Genomic DNA, 16616 nt, shown 5'->3' with positions numbered 1-16616 from the left:
CCAGGCTATACTCCCAGACCTATTTTATATTTTTGAAACAGGGTCTCTTAAGCCAGCACGGATAGCTTCGAACCTGCATGATCCTCCTGTCTCTGCCTCCCAAGCGCGGGGATTACAAGTGTGTGCCACCACGCCCGGCTTTTTTATTTTTTTTAAATTTAATTAATTAATTAGTTTGTTTGTTTATTTATTTTTTGGTGGTACTGGAGATGGAACCCTTCTACCTCTGGGCTACACTCCCTGACTTTTTTTTTTAATATATTTTATTTGGAAACAGGGTCTCTTAAGCCAGCAAAGCTGGCTAGGAACCTGCGCAATCCTCCTGTCTCTGCCTCCCAAGTGCGGGGATTACAAGCGTGTGCCACCACACCCAGCTTTTTTTTTTTTTTTTTAAACAGGGTCTCACTTAGTTGCAAAGAGCCTCACTAAGTAGCCGAGGATGTCTGAGAACTGCGATCCTCCTGTCTCAGCCTCCCAAATGCTGGGATGACAAGTGAGTGCCACCACGCCTGGCTCAGTCCTGTATTATCTTATTTTACTAAATTGTTGAGACTGGCCTTGAACCTGTATTCCTTCCTTAGCCTCCCAGACACTGGGATTATTGGTGTGTGGCACTGCACCTGGAGGGACGCATGTCTTTATCTGCCCCTGGCTTGTCTTGGGTGCTGCTGGACAGCTAAGGAGGGTCATCCGGCCACTGTTCCCAGATGCTGCTCGTGGTCCTCCTTGCGGATGCCTCGGGCGCGCCAGCCCCATGGCGGCGGCTCCGCCTCACCCCTAGCAGACTCGCAGGCCCTGGAGGTCTGGTGTCTGTGTGGCTTGTTGTCCCTCTGCTGCCACACTATGACAGTGCATTTTAGAGGTCTCCTCCATGCGATCGCCTCAAAATGTCTACGCTGTCAGGCTGTTTTCTGCCCTAGATAATGGTTTACAGATCACTCAGTCCATCAATTATTTCATCAATATGCACAACTTTAAAACCTGCCAGTCAACTTCCATTCTTATTCCTGAACCTGTTTTTTGATTCCCAAGGGCTCTTATCCCTGTCCCACCTTTAAATGCTCCTGGAGCATTGGTCAGCAGTGTTGAAGCTTCACTGGCCATTTTCTTTGGCCTCAGTGGACTTTGCAACCCATTTCCCTGGCGGCCCAGGTGCCTCGAGGCCACTGGCCACAGTAGGCCAGCAGCTCGAGGGCTGCACTGCTGCTGCTCAGCCCTGGGTGTCGTCGGGAGGGGACAGTAAACACAAACATGGGAACTACTGAGCCCCACTCCACAGCCAGGGCAGACGCCAGTCATCTACACGACAGTCTTTACTGAGCCTAGAGAAAGCTTAGATTCCTTCTCAGTCCTGTGCACCTAGCAGATACCATCCAGCCACTAACGTGGAAACGTGTCCACGATCCATATTACTTTAAGCTGTTACAGGTACAATATTCTCTGAATTTTACACCAGCATATTAAGGCCCACTTCTTGGAGGGAAACTGAGCTACATAAAAATTGTTTGATGGAGCTGGGCGTGGTGGTGCATGCTTGTAATCCCAGCCTCAGTTACTTAGTGAGGCCCTTTGTAACTCAGTGAGACCCTGTTTCAAAATAAAGAATAAAAAATAGGGCTGGGGTATAGCTCGGAGGTAGAATGCCCCTGGGTTCCATCTCTAGGACTGCAAAAAAAAAAAAAAAAAAAAAAAAAGTTCAATGGAATCTCATCATTCGATAGGCTAGTCTATGCTCAGCAAGGTGTTGGACAAGTTAGGGGTAGATAAAGGACCGTACAGCCTTTCTGAAAGCTTATGAGGTGCCTGGGGAGACACAGCACAGGCAACATGAACCAAGGGGTCACAAGGGCTGATCTGAGAGGCTCTTTGGGGAGGTCCCCACCAGAGAGGGACTGTAAAAGGAGGCTGCGGGAGGTAGGAGAAATGGGGCTGGCTCCTGGGTGGGGGGAGATGTATCCTGGGGGTGGAGACACACAGAGGTGCTGCTTCCTTGGGACACGAGAGTGAGCTGGGACAGGAGGGAACCATCCACAGTTCTCCAGATGGACCACACGGCCCTCTAAGCTGGAGGTCACGGCAGAGGAGGCCTGGGGACCGCAGGTGGAGGCGCATCCATGCTCCTTCCTCCCATGCAGAGCCCAGGCTTGTGGAAGAGGAGGAGGGCAGGTTGAGGAAGGGAGGTGAGCGGGGAGGACCCGCTTGCTATGTGGGGCATCTGCACCGCCATGAGGACTCGCATCCTGTTGTAAGATATTGTCACCCTTGTTTAGGTTAAGGCAGTGATGTGACTTGAATACAAATGCAAAAAGAGAAAACTATGTGGGGTCAGGGGCTCAGGGAAATGCACATGGAGGTCAGAGGCTGGGGATCAGCATAGATTCACAAGGAAATGCAAAAGCCGGGAGGCAAGCAGTCCCTGTGTGCACCTCGCTCTGTGGAGAGCCTTGGGTGCCGGGCTCAGAGGCGCCATGGAAGCCACAGGAAGCCCACCATTAGGGGAGGGGCTGCACACCTCGACCCCTCCTTCCACCCCTCCTGTAACGCTCAGAAGGCAGCTCCGGTGAGTCACTGCGCCTGCTCATTTCCTAGCTCCTGGGGCTAAGACCGTTCCAGTAGGAGAGCTGACCCACGGCCAAGCAGCACTTTCTCCTGGGTGCATGACTCACTGGAAAGACTGTCTTGTGGGCTATTAAAAGAGGGGGAGGAGAGACTGAAACATTTGGGTTCAAAGCAAATTATATAGAAATGAGGCATACTACATATAATTCTGGCACTGAATACTACTTTCCCCAAATAACAAGACAAAAAAAAAAAAAAAAAAAAAGAACCTTTTAGTTAATACAGTGCCAAGACGTTCCAGGAATGGATTGCATCTTCAAAACAATGCACACGAAACTTGGCTTCAATAGGTAAGACTACTGATTGATGTGTGAAGACATATTTATCTGCTAAACCTCTATGTGCAGCAGAAAGGGGCGTCTCTGTGCTTGGAGACAGTCACCCCGCTCCCCAGCCAGTCTGGATCGTGTGAATGCTATTTCATGAAGTTGTTCTGGTTTTGTATTTTGGTACTGGAGTTTGACCCCAGGGGCATTCTACTTCTGAGCTACACCCCCAGCGCTATTTTATTTTGAAATAGGGTCTCACTAAGCTGCCGAGTCTGGCTTCGAATCTGTGATCCTCCTCTCTCAGCCTCCCGAGTACTGGGATTACAGACCTGTGCCACCACAGCCAGGTATTTTTTCACGAAGTTTTAGCAGAGGTGTTAGGGTCTGGATGTGAAATGTCACTCAAAGTCCTAGATGTTGAAGGTCCCCGTGCCGTGGCACCTCTGGGAGTATGGGAGCAGGACTGAGGGAAAGAGGTGGCTGGGAACAAGCCTTGAAGGGGACACTGGAACTTCAGCTCGCACGCTCTCCCTCTCCCTCTCCCTCTCCCTCTCCCTCTCCCTCTCCCTCTTCTTCCTGGCCACCATGAAGTGAGCAGATTTGCTCTTCCAGCTGCTCCCACCATGACATTCTGCCTCGCCACAGACACAACACAGTGGAGCCAGCCGACCCTGGACCAAGCCTCTGAAACTGTGAGCCAAAGAAACTTCTTAACAGCTGATCACCTCAGGTATTTTGTTACAGCGATGACACCAGCAGCGGTTACATAAAAGGCGACTAACGACCGACCAACGCAAGGGGCTAAGGAGGCTCACACGGAGCCTGGTAACTACCACTCTCCTCCACATGGCCAAGGCGGGTCTTGCTAATATGGGGGCATTTTGATTGGATGGACAGAAAATACTCATAGGCAGAGGAGACACAGGGAAGGGGAAAATGTGCCCTAAAGAGCAATTTTAGAAGTCCTGTTTAAGAAAAACACTGAATCTAGAGGCAGCCTCAGGCTTTCTCTCAATCCTATGACTATTGAACCCCCGGAGTGGGCATGGGGGGCGGGGGGAGGAATCCCATCATCCGCTGTGCTAGGAAAGGGCGTCAGAGCGCCTCAGGCTTCAACTGTTCTGGGTACAAGTCAGGCTCGATTCCTTATCATTCGTAAGATCTCGGGCAAGATATTTCACCTCTACCTCAGTATCCCCATCTGAAAAGCGGGAATAATAAAACCAGCTCCCTCAGCATTATGCAGATAAACTGAGATAATGAATAGAAAGTGCTGGTCCGAGTTACTGTACTTAGCAAAGCACATATAGAGAATATCTACTGTTCTTACTGGTATTGTCATTCCTCATTTACAAGTGGAGATGGACAAATTTTCGATTTTATGGGCATAGAGAGTGTAAGAAACTGGATCAATGCTATGAGGCTCCCGCATATGCAAATGCCTCATCTGTCCATGCACCCAGAACTTTGTTACCTAGAGAAATGTAAATGGGAATGACCGGTTTGATTTAGGTACATAAAAGAAGAAGTGTTTTCTTTAATGGGTATGATGTCCATACCCAAACTCATCAAAGCCAGCCACTGTGCCGAGCTCGGGGAGGTGGGGGAGGTGCCGGGAGGGCTCAGCGAGTGCCGTGTGCACCTGTGCCTCCGGCACTCTGAACTGCGTCAAGATGTCTGATTACAATGCACCGATAAACAAAGGGGGGGGAAATCTTTGCTGCTTTTGTTTGTGTTTTTTTTTGTTGTAGCAGGGATGGAACCCCGGGGTATTCTACCTCCAAGCTGTACCCCAAGCCTATTTTATTTTATTTTTTAAATTTTGAAACAGGATATCACTAAGTTACAGAGACTGGCCTTAAACTTGTAATCCTCATGTCTTAGTCTTCCAAGTAACTGAGATTATAGGAATGTACTACCATGCCTGGCTACCCCAAACCCTTTTCATTTGAAATAGGGTCTTGCTAAGTTGCTGAGGCTGGCCTCAAACCTACAATCTTCCTGTCTCAGCACCCCAAGTACTAGGATTATAGGCGTGTATCATCACCCCCCAGCTAAAAAAATGCATCTTCAAAGGTCAGTGTAGGATGGTACTTTCCTGAACAAAAGGGGCACCGTTTGCATCACACTGTTACTAGACACACAAGTTCCCAGAAGCGCATGATTACCTTAATTTATAACACCTACGTATGATTTACTTTTCTAAGTAATTCAGTGGTTCAAAGGCATCCCATAATCTTGGGCCTCATAAGTAACACTGCGTTCCATGCCTTCCGCGTGATGCTACAAAAATCATGTCACTCCTACTTCTCCCATGATATTATGATCAAGGACAAGCAAGCAGGAGATGTGCACCTCGTCGGTCGACACGAGGTGTGTTACCTGTGGAAGAATGCCAGCATGCTCTCGTAGACCGGAATCACCTGGATCTTACGGTTTAGTTGCAAGTAGGCCCACATGAGCAAGGTCTTCAGAAGATGAAACTCGCTAAAGGTAAACAGCCTGGCCAAGATAAAACATTGGGAAGGGATTTTAAGAATAGAAAGAAAAAACATAACGTTTGTAAGAAGATAAAGTTACAAGTTTCGGGATGAGGCAACAGCACACTTGCTTCCACAGGGAGCTCCCAACAGGAGTCACAGGACTTGCTGGAGGTGGTAAGTGCAGTGCTGGGACTGAGGCTCCGCAGCCTGACGTGGCCCTGTGCTTTCAGCCGCCCACCCTGCTGCTGCCAAACATAGTCAGCATTTTACGGTTTTACAAGCTCCTAACAAGTGCCCGGTGCTCCTGAGAAGTTTTCCTTAGGTTTTAAAATTGAATTCCACACCACAATTCTGTAAAGTTGGAATATATTCTTCTATAGATGTGGAAATGGATCCTAGGTTTATTTAAAACGTTAGTATTTTGCTCATCGTTGCTTTTTTGGCATTAATTTTGGCTTTAAAACACTGCACAAAAATATACTCTATCTTGATGACAGGGTTTTTTTTTTTTTTTTTCTTTTTTGAGGGAGGGGATGGTTCCTTCTTAAATTTTGCAACTCAAACACCCAATGCTGTGTGCACATATGCCCCTATCATGAACTACATTATGATATGCCCCTATTATGAACTACATTATGAGGTAAGATTACAATGCACCATAAAAAATATATTAAACAAAGAAAAAAGAAACGCAATCCTGGCCCACTGGGGGCTGACCTTGACCTAGACATGGCTCAGGAACCTCTTGGATGTTACTGAACCTCCCTGAAGTTACAATTTCCTCATCTATGCAAGAGCAATAATGGCAGCTGGTCAGAGGACAAAGACAAGAGGGCTTGACACACTGTATGAGCTTCCTACTGCTGCTGTAACAAATGATAGCAAACTGACTGGCTTAAAACAACATGCAATTATTATCTTATAGTTCTGGAGGCCATGAGTACAAAATGGATCTCACTGAGCTCAGATCAAGGGCTGGCTTCTTCTGGAGGCTCTGGGGAGAATAATTTCTTAGTCTTTTTCAGCATCTAGAAGGCACCAAATTCTTTGGCTCATGGCCCCTCCCTTGACCTTGGAGCCAGCAACTCAGTATCTTCCCATCTCCCTCTGGTTCTGACCCTTCTACCTCCCTCTTCAGGGTGTATTAAAAGGACCCTTGTGCTTATACTGAGCCCACCCTGATAATCCAGGATCATGTCCTCATTTTGAGTCAGTCGATTAGCAATCTTTGTTGTGTCTATAACTTTCTTCTTTTTTTGCGGTACTGGGGATAGAACGCAGGGGTAATCTACCTCCAAACTACATCCCCAGCCCTATTTTTTATTCTTTATTTTGAAACAGGGTCTCACTGAGTTGCAAAGGGCCTAAGTAGCTGAGGCTGTCTGTGAACTGTGATCCTCCTGTTTCAGCCTCCCAAATGTTGGGATTGCAAGCGTGCGCCACCACGCCTGGCTTTGTCTACAACTTCCATTCCCCTTTGCTGTATACTTGAACATATTTATAGGTTCTGGAGACTAGGATGTAGACATCTTTGGGGCCATTATTCTACTGACCACAGACAAAGTGTTTAGCACAGTACACGTGGGGCAGGTACCTGCAGGGCAGGTCTTCCTTAGAAGTGGCAGGGCCTGGGCCTGGCTCAGAGCCCATTCTGTGCCCACAGCAGCAGGCCTGTCCTCAAGAGCCATTGCTGCTGCCCCTCAGGTCAGCTCTTAAAGCAAGGACACATGGCGTCCCCAGCAGCCTCTGCCGACTTGATTATCTAAGAAGCCATTTCAGTGTTTTTTAAACACTTTGATATTTTTAGTCTCTGACCACGGACATGGCATCTTGGCTGTAAAACATGTCCCAGCCTCTTTGCACACCACTCAGGGATCATGGTGGGTGGAACCAAGCTAAATCGTGGCTCTAAAGGGCAATGGAAGAGTCACCCACCCATTCTCACGCTATTTCTGGACAGAGTAGAACTGTCTCATTCCTATTTGGCTTCCAGGCCTCCTACAGATGCGTGGACTTTGAGCCTGGCCAGACAACCCAAGCTGGTCACTGTCTGGGCGAGTGCAACCCGGCAGGAAGGGGACACATCGCGGAGCCACTTGGTGTGATGTCCCCATAAAGAACTTTGGGGGCTGGGCCAGGGAAACTGTGTGACACCCGGAGCTGACTCTGCTCTTGACGCCCTATGCCCAGATCTAACTAAAGAGGGGCTAGCCACAAGCACAGAGCATGGGGACCTCCATGACTCTGAATACTGGCTTTATTGGTGAAGGACTATAATTGAAGTAAAGTTCTTTTGCTTTAGGCCAGCATCAGTACCAAAAGCATTAGTTCCTGCAGCAAATAACCATGCCGAGGACATTCACATACGTTTTAATTCACCCAAGGGCCCTGGTGGTCTTAATGAAGAGGGTGATCAAGGGGCTCCAAGGCTCCCTCTGATATCTGAGAACAACTTGGCTGTTTTACATGAATAAGACTGATGCTTCTGCTGGCCGATGCTATGTAACTGCGTGTCTTTTTAGGAGAAGAAAACACTCTTCTTAAGACACTGGCCTTTTTATTTTATTTCTTAAGAAAATTGTATATAGACAATAAAGTCTCCTCTGAACGTCCACCATAAAGCCTGTGAGCAAAGGACATGAACAAAGATGCTCACCGCAACATCATTTGCCATGACAAAAGAATAAATAAAACAAAAGGCCTTTAGAAAAAAATTCAAAAAGGTCGCTCTGTATTCATCTCAGAGAATCCTACACGACAATTAAGATGCAAAATGCTAATTAAATACATAGGTATTACATGAGCGAGCCAGACAGCACTAGAGAGTGAGCTGCCAGATGTCACTATCGCCATGGGAACGTCGATTTGAAGTTCAAATCTCTGCAAGACAATACTCTGCATCATTGATGGATGCTCCTGTGTGTAGTGAGAGGTTAGATCATAAGCACACAAGTTCCTATCTTTAGGAAGGGAATAGGATTGGGCAGGGAACACAGGTGACCACTTTACTGGCAATGTCCTTCCTTTCCTTTCCTTTCCTTTCCTTTCCTTTCCTTTCCTTTCTTTTTCTCTCTCTCCTTTCTTTTCTTTCTTTCTTTCTTCCCTTCCTTCCTACCCCTCTCTTCTCTCTCTCTCTTTTCATATTGGGGATTGAACCCAGGGCCTCTCTACCTCCAAGCTACACCCCCATCCCTTTTTACTTGTTTGAAACAGGTTCTCTCTAGGCTGCTGAGGGCCTTGCTAAATTGCTGAGGCTGGCCTTGAACCTGTGATGCTCCTGTCTCAACCTTCCAAATACTGGAATTATGGGTATATTCCACCAAGATGGCTGGTAATGTTTTATTTCTTTATGACAAAATATTACTATTTGCTCTCTTGGGGAGGTGAATTCAATGTGTTTCATATAATCTTCTTACCATATTCAGACTTTTTTTTTTTTGGTGGTACTGGGGTTCCTGGAAGCCCTTCTACCTGTGGGCTACACTCCTAGACCTATTTTATACTTTTTTATTTGGAAACAGGGTCTCCTAAGCCAGCGCGGCTGGGTTCGAACCTGTGCGATCCTCCTGTCTCCCCCTCCCAAGAGTGGGGATTACAAGCATGTGCCACCATGCCCGGCGTCATATTCAGACTTTTTAAAACAATAAAATAATATCACTATCTATACTGACCTTGACTATCAATAATGAAAAAGAATACCGCAAGCGCAGCACATGAGCACACTGGTAATGACCACAGCCTGGAGGCTGCGCTGACCTGGGTTCAAATCCCAATTCTCCAGCTGCATGGGGCGGGGTGGAGGCAGCTAATCCCTTCATTTTCTGTAATCGCCTTTTCACAGGTACAGAATGCAGGTGGTAGTACTTGGCACACGGAGTTGCTGTGGGAAGAACTCTGGATATCCCACTGTTCTGTATACCATAAGTGCTTAATAATTGTCAGGTACTGCTGTTGTTTGACAGGCCAGCATTAGCTTCAGAAACTATCACATTGAGACAGGGGTCCACTGACGCTCCAGACCCTATGGGAGCCGCTCACCATCCAACCCTGCAAGGGAAGCTTGGCCAGATGTGGCGAGGAGGAGGGGTGGCTTTTCTCAGGGAATTCCCGGGGCCCTGGGACTCCTTGGCCATAGACAGGAAGCCAGGAGAACTGGAGACAGGGACGCGGGGCCGCTGCGGCAAGGTAGCTTTTCGTATAGATGGAAACTAGGTGGTCCTCTCGAGGGAGTCCTCTGAGCTCCCCCTCCTCCTGGGTCCACAGGGAGCCTGGCTGCCAGGAAAACGGAGCCTGGAATGAAGTTTTCATAAACCAGATTTATGAGAACAGGGTAACCTAGTGGTGACCTCTGAGGAGAAAATTAACTGAAAACCCAATGTCTAGGCAAATAAATAAAAATCAGAGGCCCGGGAGGTTAGGAAAACCATGTATATTTTACTCCTGGTTATTTACAAAATGGAAAGCAAAACCTTAAAAAAAAAAAAAAAAGGTCAAAAGACCTTCAGACAGGAAAGGCTGATGGCTCAGAAGCATCTGCTAAGAGACAGGCATGGGTCCAAACACCCTGGTTAGGCCCCATGCTGGTGCGCAGTGAGGGCTGTAGCGGGTGCAGGGGGAGGTGCTCCAGCCCTGACCTCAGGGCCTGGCACTGCTCCACTTCCCTCTCTGGGGCCGTGAGGCTTCTCAGGATGCCCAAGCCCTGCTGAGCTCTTGGTGTGCCACTCCTCCCCCATGAAGATTAAGGAGGGTTCATTCTGCTGCAAGGTGTGGACTTTGGAGCCAACAGAGGCCCTCCAGCCCTTGTTAACCCTTTAACTCAGGGATAACAATTTCACCTACCAGAGAGGTGTGGGGATTGAAAAGGCCAGCATGCACAGCACAGCACACACCAGAAAGTGCTCCGTAACAGCTCTCTGCAAGATTCCTCTACTTATTTTTTTTTTTTCTCCCTGGTCTGGGGATGGAACCCAGGGAAATTCAACCTCCAAGCTATACCCCTTGCCCTATTTTTTTTATTCTTTATTTTGAAACCGGGTCTTACTGAGTTGCAGAGGGCCTCACTAAGTAGCTGAGGCTGTCTGCGAACCCAGATCCTCCGGTCTCAGCCTCCTGAATGCTGGGATTACAAGCGTGTTCCACCATGCTTGGCTACTTATTATTTATTATTTTGTAGTACTAGGGATGGAACCCAGGGGGTTCATTCCATCTCTGAGCTACAACCCCAGCCCTATTTTATTTTTATCCTGAAACAGGGTCTCCCTAGGTTGATGAGCCCCTTGTCACTACTTGCTGAGAGTGTCCTTGAAACTGTAATCCTCCTATCTCAGCCTACCAAGTACTGGGAACACAGGGATGTGCCGCCATGCCCAGCTGGAAGGTTATTTCTTAACCAGGTGTGGGCCATGACACCCATCCACTAGCCAGCAGCCTGGACCTCAGCAGGTGCCCTGAGACGAAGGCCACATCTGGCCACAGTCCTCGCGGATGCCCTTCTTCCTGAGCTCCCCGCCCCTGCAAGCGGTCCAGCAGGAGGCCACTGGAGAGAGAACATCCTCAGCTGGTGGGGTCGGTCAGGGGCCCTGGGCACTTCTTCTTGCTCACTCTAAGCTCTAGGGCCTGTGGGCTGATGACGTGCCTGAGGCCACACGGGACTCCTGCCTCTTGGCGTGGGACAGCCCTGGACCTCGGCTGAAGACGCCCCCTGCAGGGGGCGGGCAGGACCGTTCCCACCCGGGCCACGTCTGCGCAGCTGGCGAGTCTAGACACCTGGTGCGTCACGCCCTTGCCCTCTTTTCCTGCCCCGCGTGCATTCTGCGGCCTGTGCCATCACTGACGTCCAGGGTGGCCGGGAAGTTTTCCTCTTTTTCAGTTAAATGCTACCAGGGTGGGACAGCTCGGCCTTTCCAAGGGAGGGACGATGCTTTGCAAAGTGTAAGGGAAGCTGATTTATCTCTTCAATCATTTCGTGACCTTTTCTCCACTGGGTGGGCGGGGCTGCAAGAGTGGGGAGAAGAGGGGGACCAGACAGAATGACCCTGGGTGCCCTAGGACTACCTGTGTCTCCCTCAATACCAGGACTTTGTCCGACCAACCTCCCATCTCAGTAAACACATGGGCCCTGTATGCCCCTGGGCAAATGCAGGCTCTGGACTGATCTGGAATGGAATAAATCCTCCCAGACCTAATTTCTGGAAGCAGAACACTTTCCACCACATAAACATGAGCAAACACTTGTTTTCTAACACACCGCTAAGATTTTTAGTAGGATTTGGTTTCACTTTTGAAGTTCACCCAAAGGGAACACAAACTTGTAAACTTGGCGGTGGGTACCAAGCGCCTTTTAAAAAGAGTCCCGAGCCAGGCGCTGTGGCATGCACTTGTCATCTCAGTACTTAGGGGGCTGAGACAGGAGGTTCTCAGGTTCAAGAGCAGCCTCAGTTACTTAGGCCCTCTGCAATTTAGTGAGACCCTGCTTTAAAATACAGAATGAAAAACTGGGCTGGGGGTGTAGCTCGGAGGTAGAATGCCCCTGGGGTCAATCCCCAGTGCTGAAAAAAAAATTAAAGAGTCTCAAAGGGACTTGACAGCTGAGATCCTGAAATGACTCTGGCATTGGAGAGGGATTGCTGCTATTCAGAACAGTTGAGTCAGCGGTGCCAAAGTCCCACATCAATGATCAATTTCTTGATGTTGTTAACTGCTGTGGATATATATATATTTTGTGGTTTGTGGTCCTGGGGTGGAACCTCTGGGCTATACTCCCAGACCTATTTTATACTTCATTTGGAAACAGGGTCTCACTAAGTTGCTGAGAGCCACACTCAGTAGCCGAGGCTGGCTTCAAACCTGTACGATCCTCTTGTTTCAGCGTCACACTCTGGGATTACAAGCATGTGCCACCATGCCCAGCTGTTGTGGTTATATTAAACACACCCTTTTTTCTTTTCCATTGCTTTTGATTGAACCTGGTGGCATTCTACCTCTGAGCTCTACCCACAAACATTTTTATTTGTTATTTTTTTAAAATAGGGTCTCAGCCGGGCATGGTGGTGCACGCTTGTAATCCCCATGCTTGGGAGGCAGAGACAGGAGGATCTCACAGGTTCGAAGCCAGCCACGCTGACTTAGGAGACCCTGTTTCCAAATAAAAATATAAAAAATAGGTGTCTGGGAGTGTAGCCCGGAGGTAGAAGGGTTTCTAGGAACCCCAGTACCACAAAATACATACATACATACATACATATATACATACATGCATACATACATATATAAATAAAACAGGGTCTCACTAGGTTGCTGAAAGGGGCATTCTACCTCCAAGCTACACCCCAGACCTATTTTTCATTCTTTATTTGGAAACAGGGCCTCACTAAGTAGCTGAGGCTGGCTGCGAACTGCGATCCTCCTGTCTCAGCCTCCCAAGTGCTAGGATTGCAAGTGTGCACCACCACGCCCAGCTTCATAACTGAATTTTTAATCACGATCTTTTTTCTCATGGTGTTGGGCAGCTGCAGTGAGCCATAGCTCCTTGTCCATCCTCTGTCCGTGAGGGTAAACAAGGGGCCTCCCACTGCGGGCTGTGCTGCTAAGTGTACGGCTATACACCATACATTTTTTTTTTGGTGGTGGTACTGGGGTTCCTGGAAACCCTTCTACCTCCGGGGTACACTCTCAGACTTATTTTTATTATTTTTATTTGGAAACAGGGTCTCCTAAGGCAGCGCGGCTGGCTTCGAACCTGCGCAATCCTCCTGACTCCGCCTCCCAAGTGCGGGGATTACAAGCGTGCGCCACCCATACATTTTTTACTTAAGATACTTTCAACTTCTGATGGGTCTATTGGGACGTGAGTCCATTGTAAGTTAAGGAGCATCTGTACAGATATTCTAATACTGTTCAAATAAAATATTTTTAAAAAGCTAATTAAAAACAAACAGAAAAGTCTGTTTGACAGTAATTTCACTTTTAGAGATTCAGTGTGGGGAAATCTTCTGGGATGAAGATAAACATGCATTGAAGGGTATCCATCGAGATGCTATTTATATTGGTAAAACAGTGGAAATAGCCCAAAAGTCAAGTGCCGAGAATGGTCCCAGGCACTCTTCAGAGGGAGGACAAGGAGGAGGCTGGTGGGGGAGACATTTCAGGCAGGAAGATGAGCTGCCCAGCTGCACTGTGTGGGTGAGCACTCGGCAGGGAGTCCAGGGAGGTCCTTGTAGGAGATGAGGGAGCCAGAGAATAGAGCCCTTGGCTAGAGATGTGTTTGGAAGGGAGTGAAGGCCATCAACAAGACTCCAAGCTAGAGGGCCCAGGAAATAAGATGGAGGTGTGGCCTCGGGCTGGGGTGGTGCCTTCCGGAGAGGCCAATAGGAATGAGTTCGCCTGGGAAGCAGAGCCGCCTCGTGGTCAAGGTGGGGTCCAGAGGACTCTGAGGTTCTAGCTTGAGCAGCCAATCCATGGTCCAGGAAGTTTGGGATGGGCGGGGTACTGCAAAGGACTGGGGTCACTGAGAATCGTTAGGGAGTCCAAGCGGGCAGTTGGATATCTGGGTATAGAGCTACTTAACAAAGGAGTCAGGGCTGGAGATAGAGACTGCTTTAGAGAAATAGGTTTTATTTTAATTTTTCTGTTTTTTCCTGCCCCCCCCCCCAGTTTTCTACAATGAATGTGTTTTTTTTGTTTTGTTTTGCTTTGGTTTGGTTTTGGGATTAAACCCAGGGATGTTCTACCTTTGAGGTATACCCCAGGCCTATTTTATATTTTATTTTGAAACAGGGTTTCATTAAGTTGCTGAGGGCCTTGCTAAGTTACTGAAGCTGGCCTCGAACCTGGGACACTCCTGTCTCCACCTCCCAGGTATGAGGATTAAAGGTGTCCTCCAGAGAGCCCACCAATGAATGTGTTTTAATGTTGTTGGAATTTTTAAAAAATATTACTTAGTCAATAGTCTTTGTCTTTTCTCACCTGGGCGGGCGATGAGGCAGCCGGCACCCAGGTCCTTACTCCCTCCCCAGCCCACCCAGGGCGCCCTGAGTTGTGATGTCCACTGGAGACCTGGCTGTTTGGGAGCAGGAAGTCCAGCCAGGGCTTGGGGATGGCATCTCTGGAGCATCTGCCTTCCCGAGCCACCCCCACTTCCTCCTGTGCCCGGCCCAGGGGCAGCATCCCCAGAATCGGCTCTGACCTGGGGGACTTCAGAACCTTTTGGAGCAGCTCCTGAGGGATATGCCGGAGGTGGATCTGCGATCCCACCAGGGGGACCAAGTTCATCTCCAGCCACTTTTCACAGGCGGTGGTGAGGTGCTCTTCCTTGTACTGAGAAGACAAAACAAGGTGCGGGCTGAAGGAATCCCTGGCTCCCTGCGCCCTCTGCCGGCTAGCAATGATGCTACAGGCAATGCCTGGAGAGGCTGCCGAAGGGCCTGAATCTTTCAAACAATACTGCTGAGCAGATTCAAAGCCAGCCATAGCAGCTCAATGAGGCTCTCAGGAACTTAGACAGACCCTATTTCCAAACAAAAAATAAAAAGGCTGGAAGTGTGGCTTAGAGGTATCATGCTCTGGGTTCAATCCCCAGCAAAACACACATACACACCACAAATTATGGCAGTAGGTGCTTCCTAAGCTCAAAGCATCACACCCCCTTGATTTAAACCAGTTCTATGAGGTTGGCTCCCTGCTATACATATTTTACCAAAGGGGAAACTGAGTCTCCAAGGCCACACACTCCTGGTGGCAGAGGCAGACCCAGGCCCTGCACCCTGGTGGAGTCCGTGGGTGGAGGTGGGTGACTGGCCATCAGGGGCCGGGAGGGGTACCCCTTGTGGAGCTCAGAGAGGCTTGCTGTAGAAGCAAGAGGTAAAGGACTGGGAAAGTAGAACAGGCTTCCTGCGGCCAGACCCTGTCTTGGAAAGGCCTTAGTACACTTCACACGTGCTCAGGGATCGGGGCCTCAAAAGACCTTTTGAGAAAAGAGAACCAGAATGTGTCACCAAGGCGAGGACCACACGGCTAACTATGACAGACAGGCATCGGGTCTGCTCAGAGCTGCTGACTACAGTGCCTGCCTCGCGGCCGCTCCAACCCTACTGCTGTGCTGGACCGAGTCTGCGTTGAGGTGGGGCTGCCTCCCCCTGGTGGCTGCAGGGAGCTGGAAGTAGAGGCCCCTCAGCAGCCGCCACCCAGGCTGCTTGCTCCCCGCTGGGTCCCTGTTCCCTGCTCTGGTACTGACAGCCGGATTACATCATTTTGTCGCCAACACTGGCTCCAGCGGGAACGCCCCGGAAGGTTTATCCTGTGTTAGTGAGGAAGCAGACCACGCTACTTAGCCACCCCAACTTCCAAGATTACAGCCATTCTACTTTGTTTTAATGCATCTTTTTCAAAATAGATGCTTATTTTTTTTTTTTAAACAAACCAGTTTCCTTAGCCAAATAAAATATTTCTATCCTGAAGCCGGTGCCTTTGAACAGGTTTTTGTTGGAGCTGGGCCTGGCAGTTGAAACCCCAGAGCGCGCAGTGCTCTGGAAGTTCCCTGCCCTGCACCCGGGGTCCCTGTGCCCTGCCCGGTGGGTGTTCTTACCCTGCAGCCGGCCAGGTAGAAGTTCTTGATGTTGACTGGCGCGAGTCCATTCATCATCATGATCACACACCTGCGGAGAGAGACCCGCTGACCCTGGAGTCCCCTCCAGAGGATCAGGGAGGGGCAGAGATGTCCCTGTAACTCCAGGAAGGCAGCAGAGACCTCACACAAGGAAAAGGTCTTGTTTTATAGATATAGACATTTGTCCAAAGAACAAACCCAGCTGTGGGCTAAGGAGATCAGACCAAAGGTCAAATTTTTCAGAAAGCAAAAGAGCAGCCTTGACGACAGGGTGGGCAGCGTTGCCCAGAGCAAAAGAACCTAGAGGTACCAGCTGCGGCTCGTCTCAGCTAACAGGCCGGCTGGTCTCCTCCCGCCTGGGACGCTTTTGTGCTGCCAGAGCGGCCTCAAGATCTGCGCCTGTGTTAAAACGGATCCTGATGGAGATCCTGACGGAGATGGAGAGCTCACTCCCTTCTCATGAATGGGCCTGTTGGCTTGGCTCGGTTACCTGTTAAGAATGTATTTGCTGAGCAGGTCCTTGGCACCAGCAAGAACGAGTGTGTGCAAAGAAACTGTTATCAGCCTCGTTTCAGCAAAACTACTTTAAGGCATGCTCATTTTATTGAACAGGGTACCTAAGACTAGTTAGGGGCTCTCATA

General features: G+C 49.1%; 1 protein-coding gene across 1 annotated transcript in view; it reads right to left on the bottom strand.

The window, feature by feature from the left end:
- The window catches only part of BTBD16 (BTB domain containing 16), a gene marked incomplete at both ends in the record, with an annotated part of 50724 nt that overhangs the window by 15133 nt on the left and 18975 nt on the right, over positions 1-16616 (bottom strand). The window contains 3 exons of the mRNA XM_080694874.1: positions 5271-5390; positions 14556-14686; positions 15954-16023. Of these exons, the coding sequence (XP_080551000.1) occupies positions 5271-5390; positions 14556-14686; positions 15954-16023 (321 nt within the window). The remainder of the gene's footprint in view (positions 1-5270; positions 5391-14555; positions 14687-15953; positions 16024-16616) is intronic.

Source organism: Muscardinus avellanarius (assembly GCF_963383645.1).
Source record: "Muscardinus avellanarius genome assembly, chromosome: 4".
NCBI classification, from domain to species: Eukaryota; Metazoa; Chordata; class Mammalia; order Rodentia; family Gliridae; genus Muscardinus; species Muscardinus avellanarius.
Note: the sequence above shows the minus strand (reverse complement) of the source record. Positions and strands in the feature narration are given on the sequence as shown.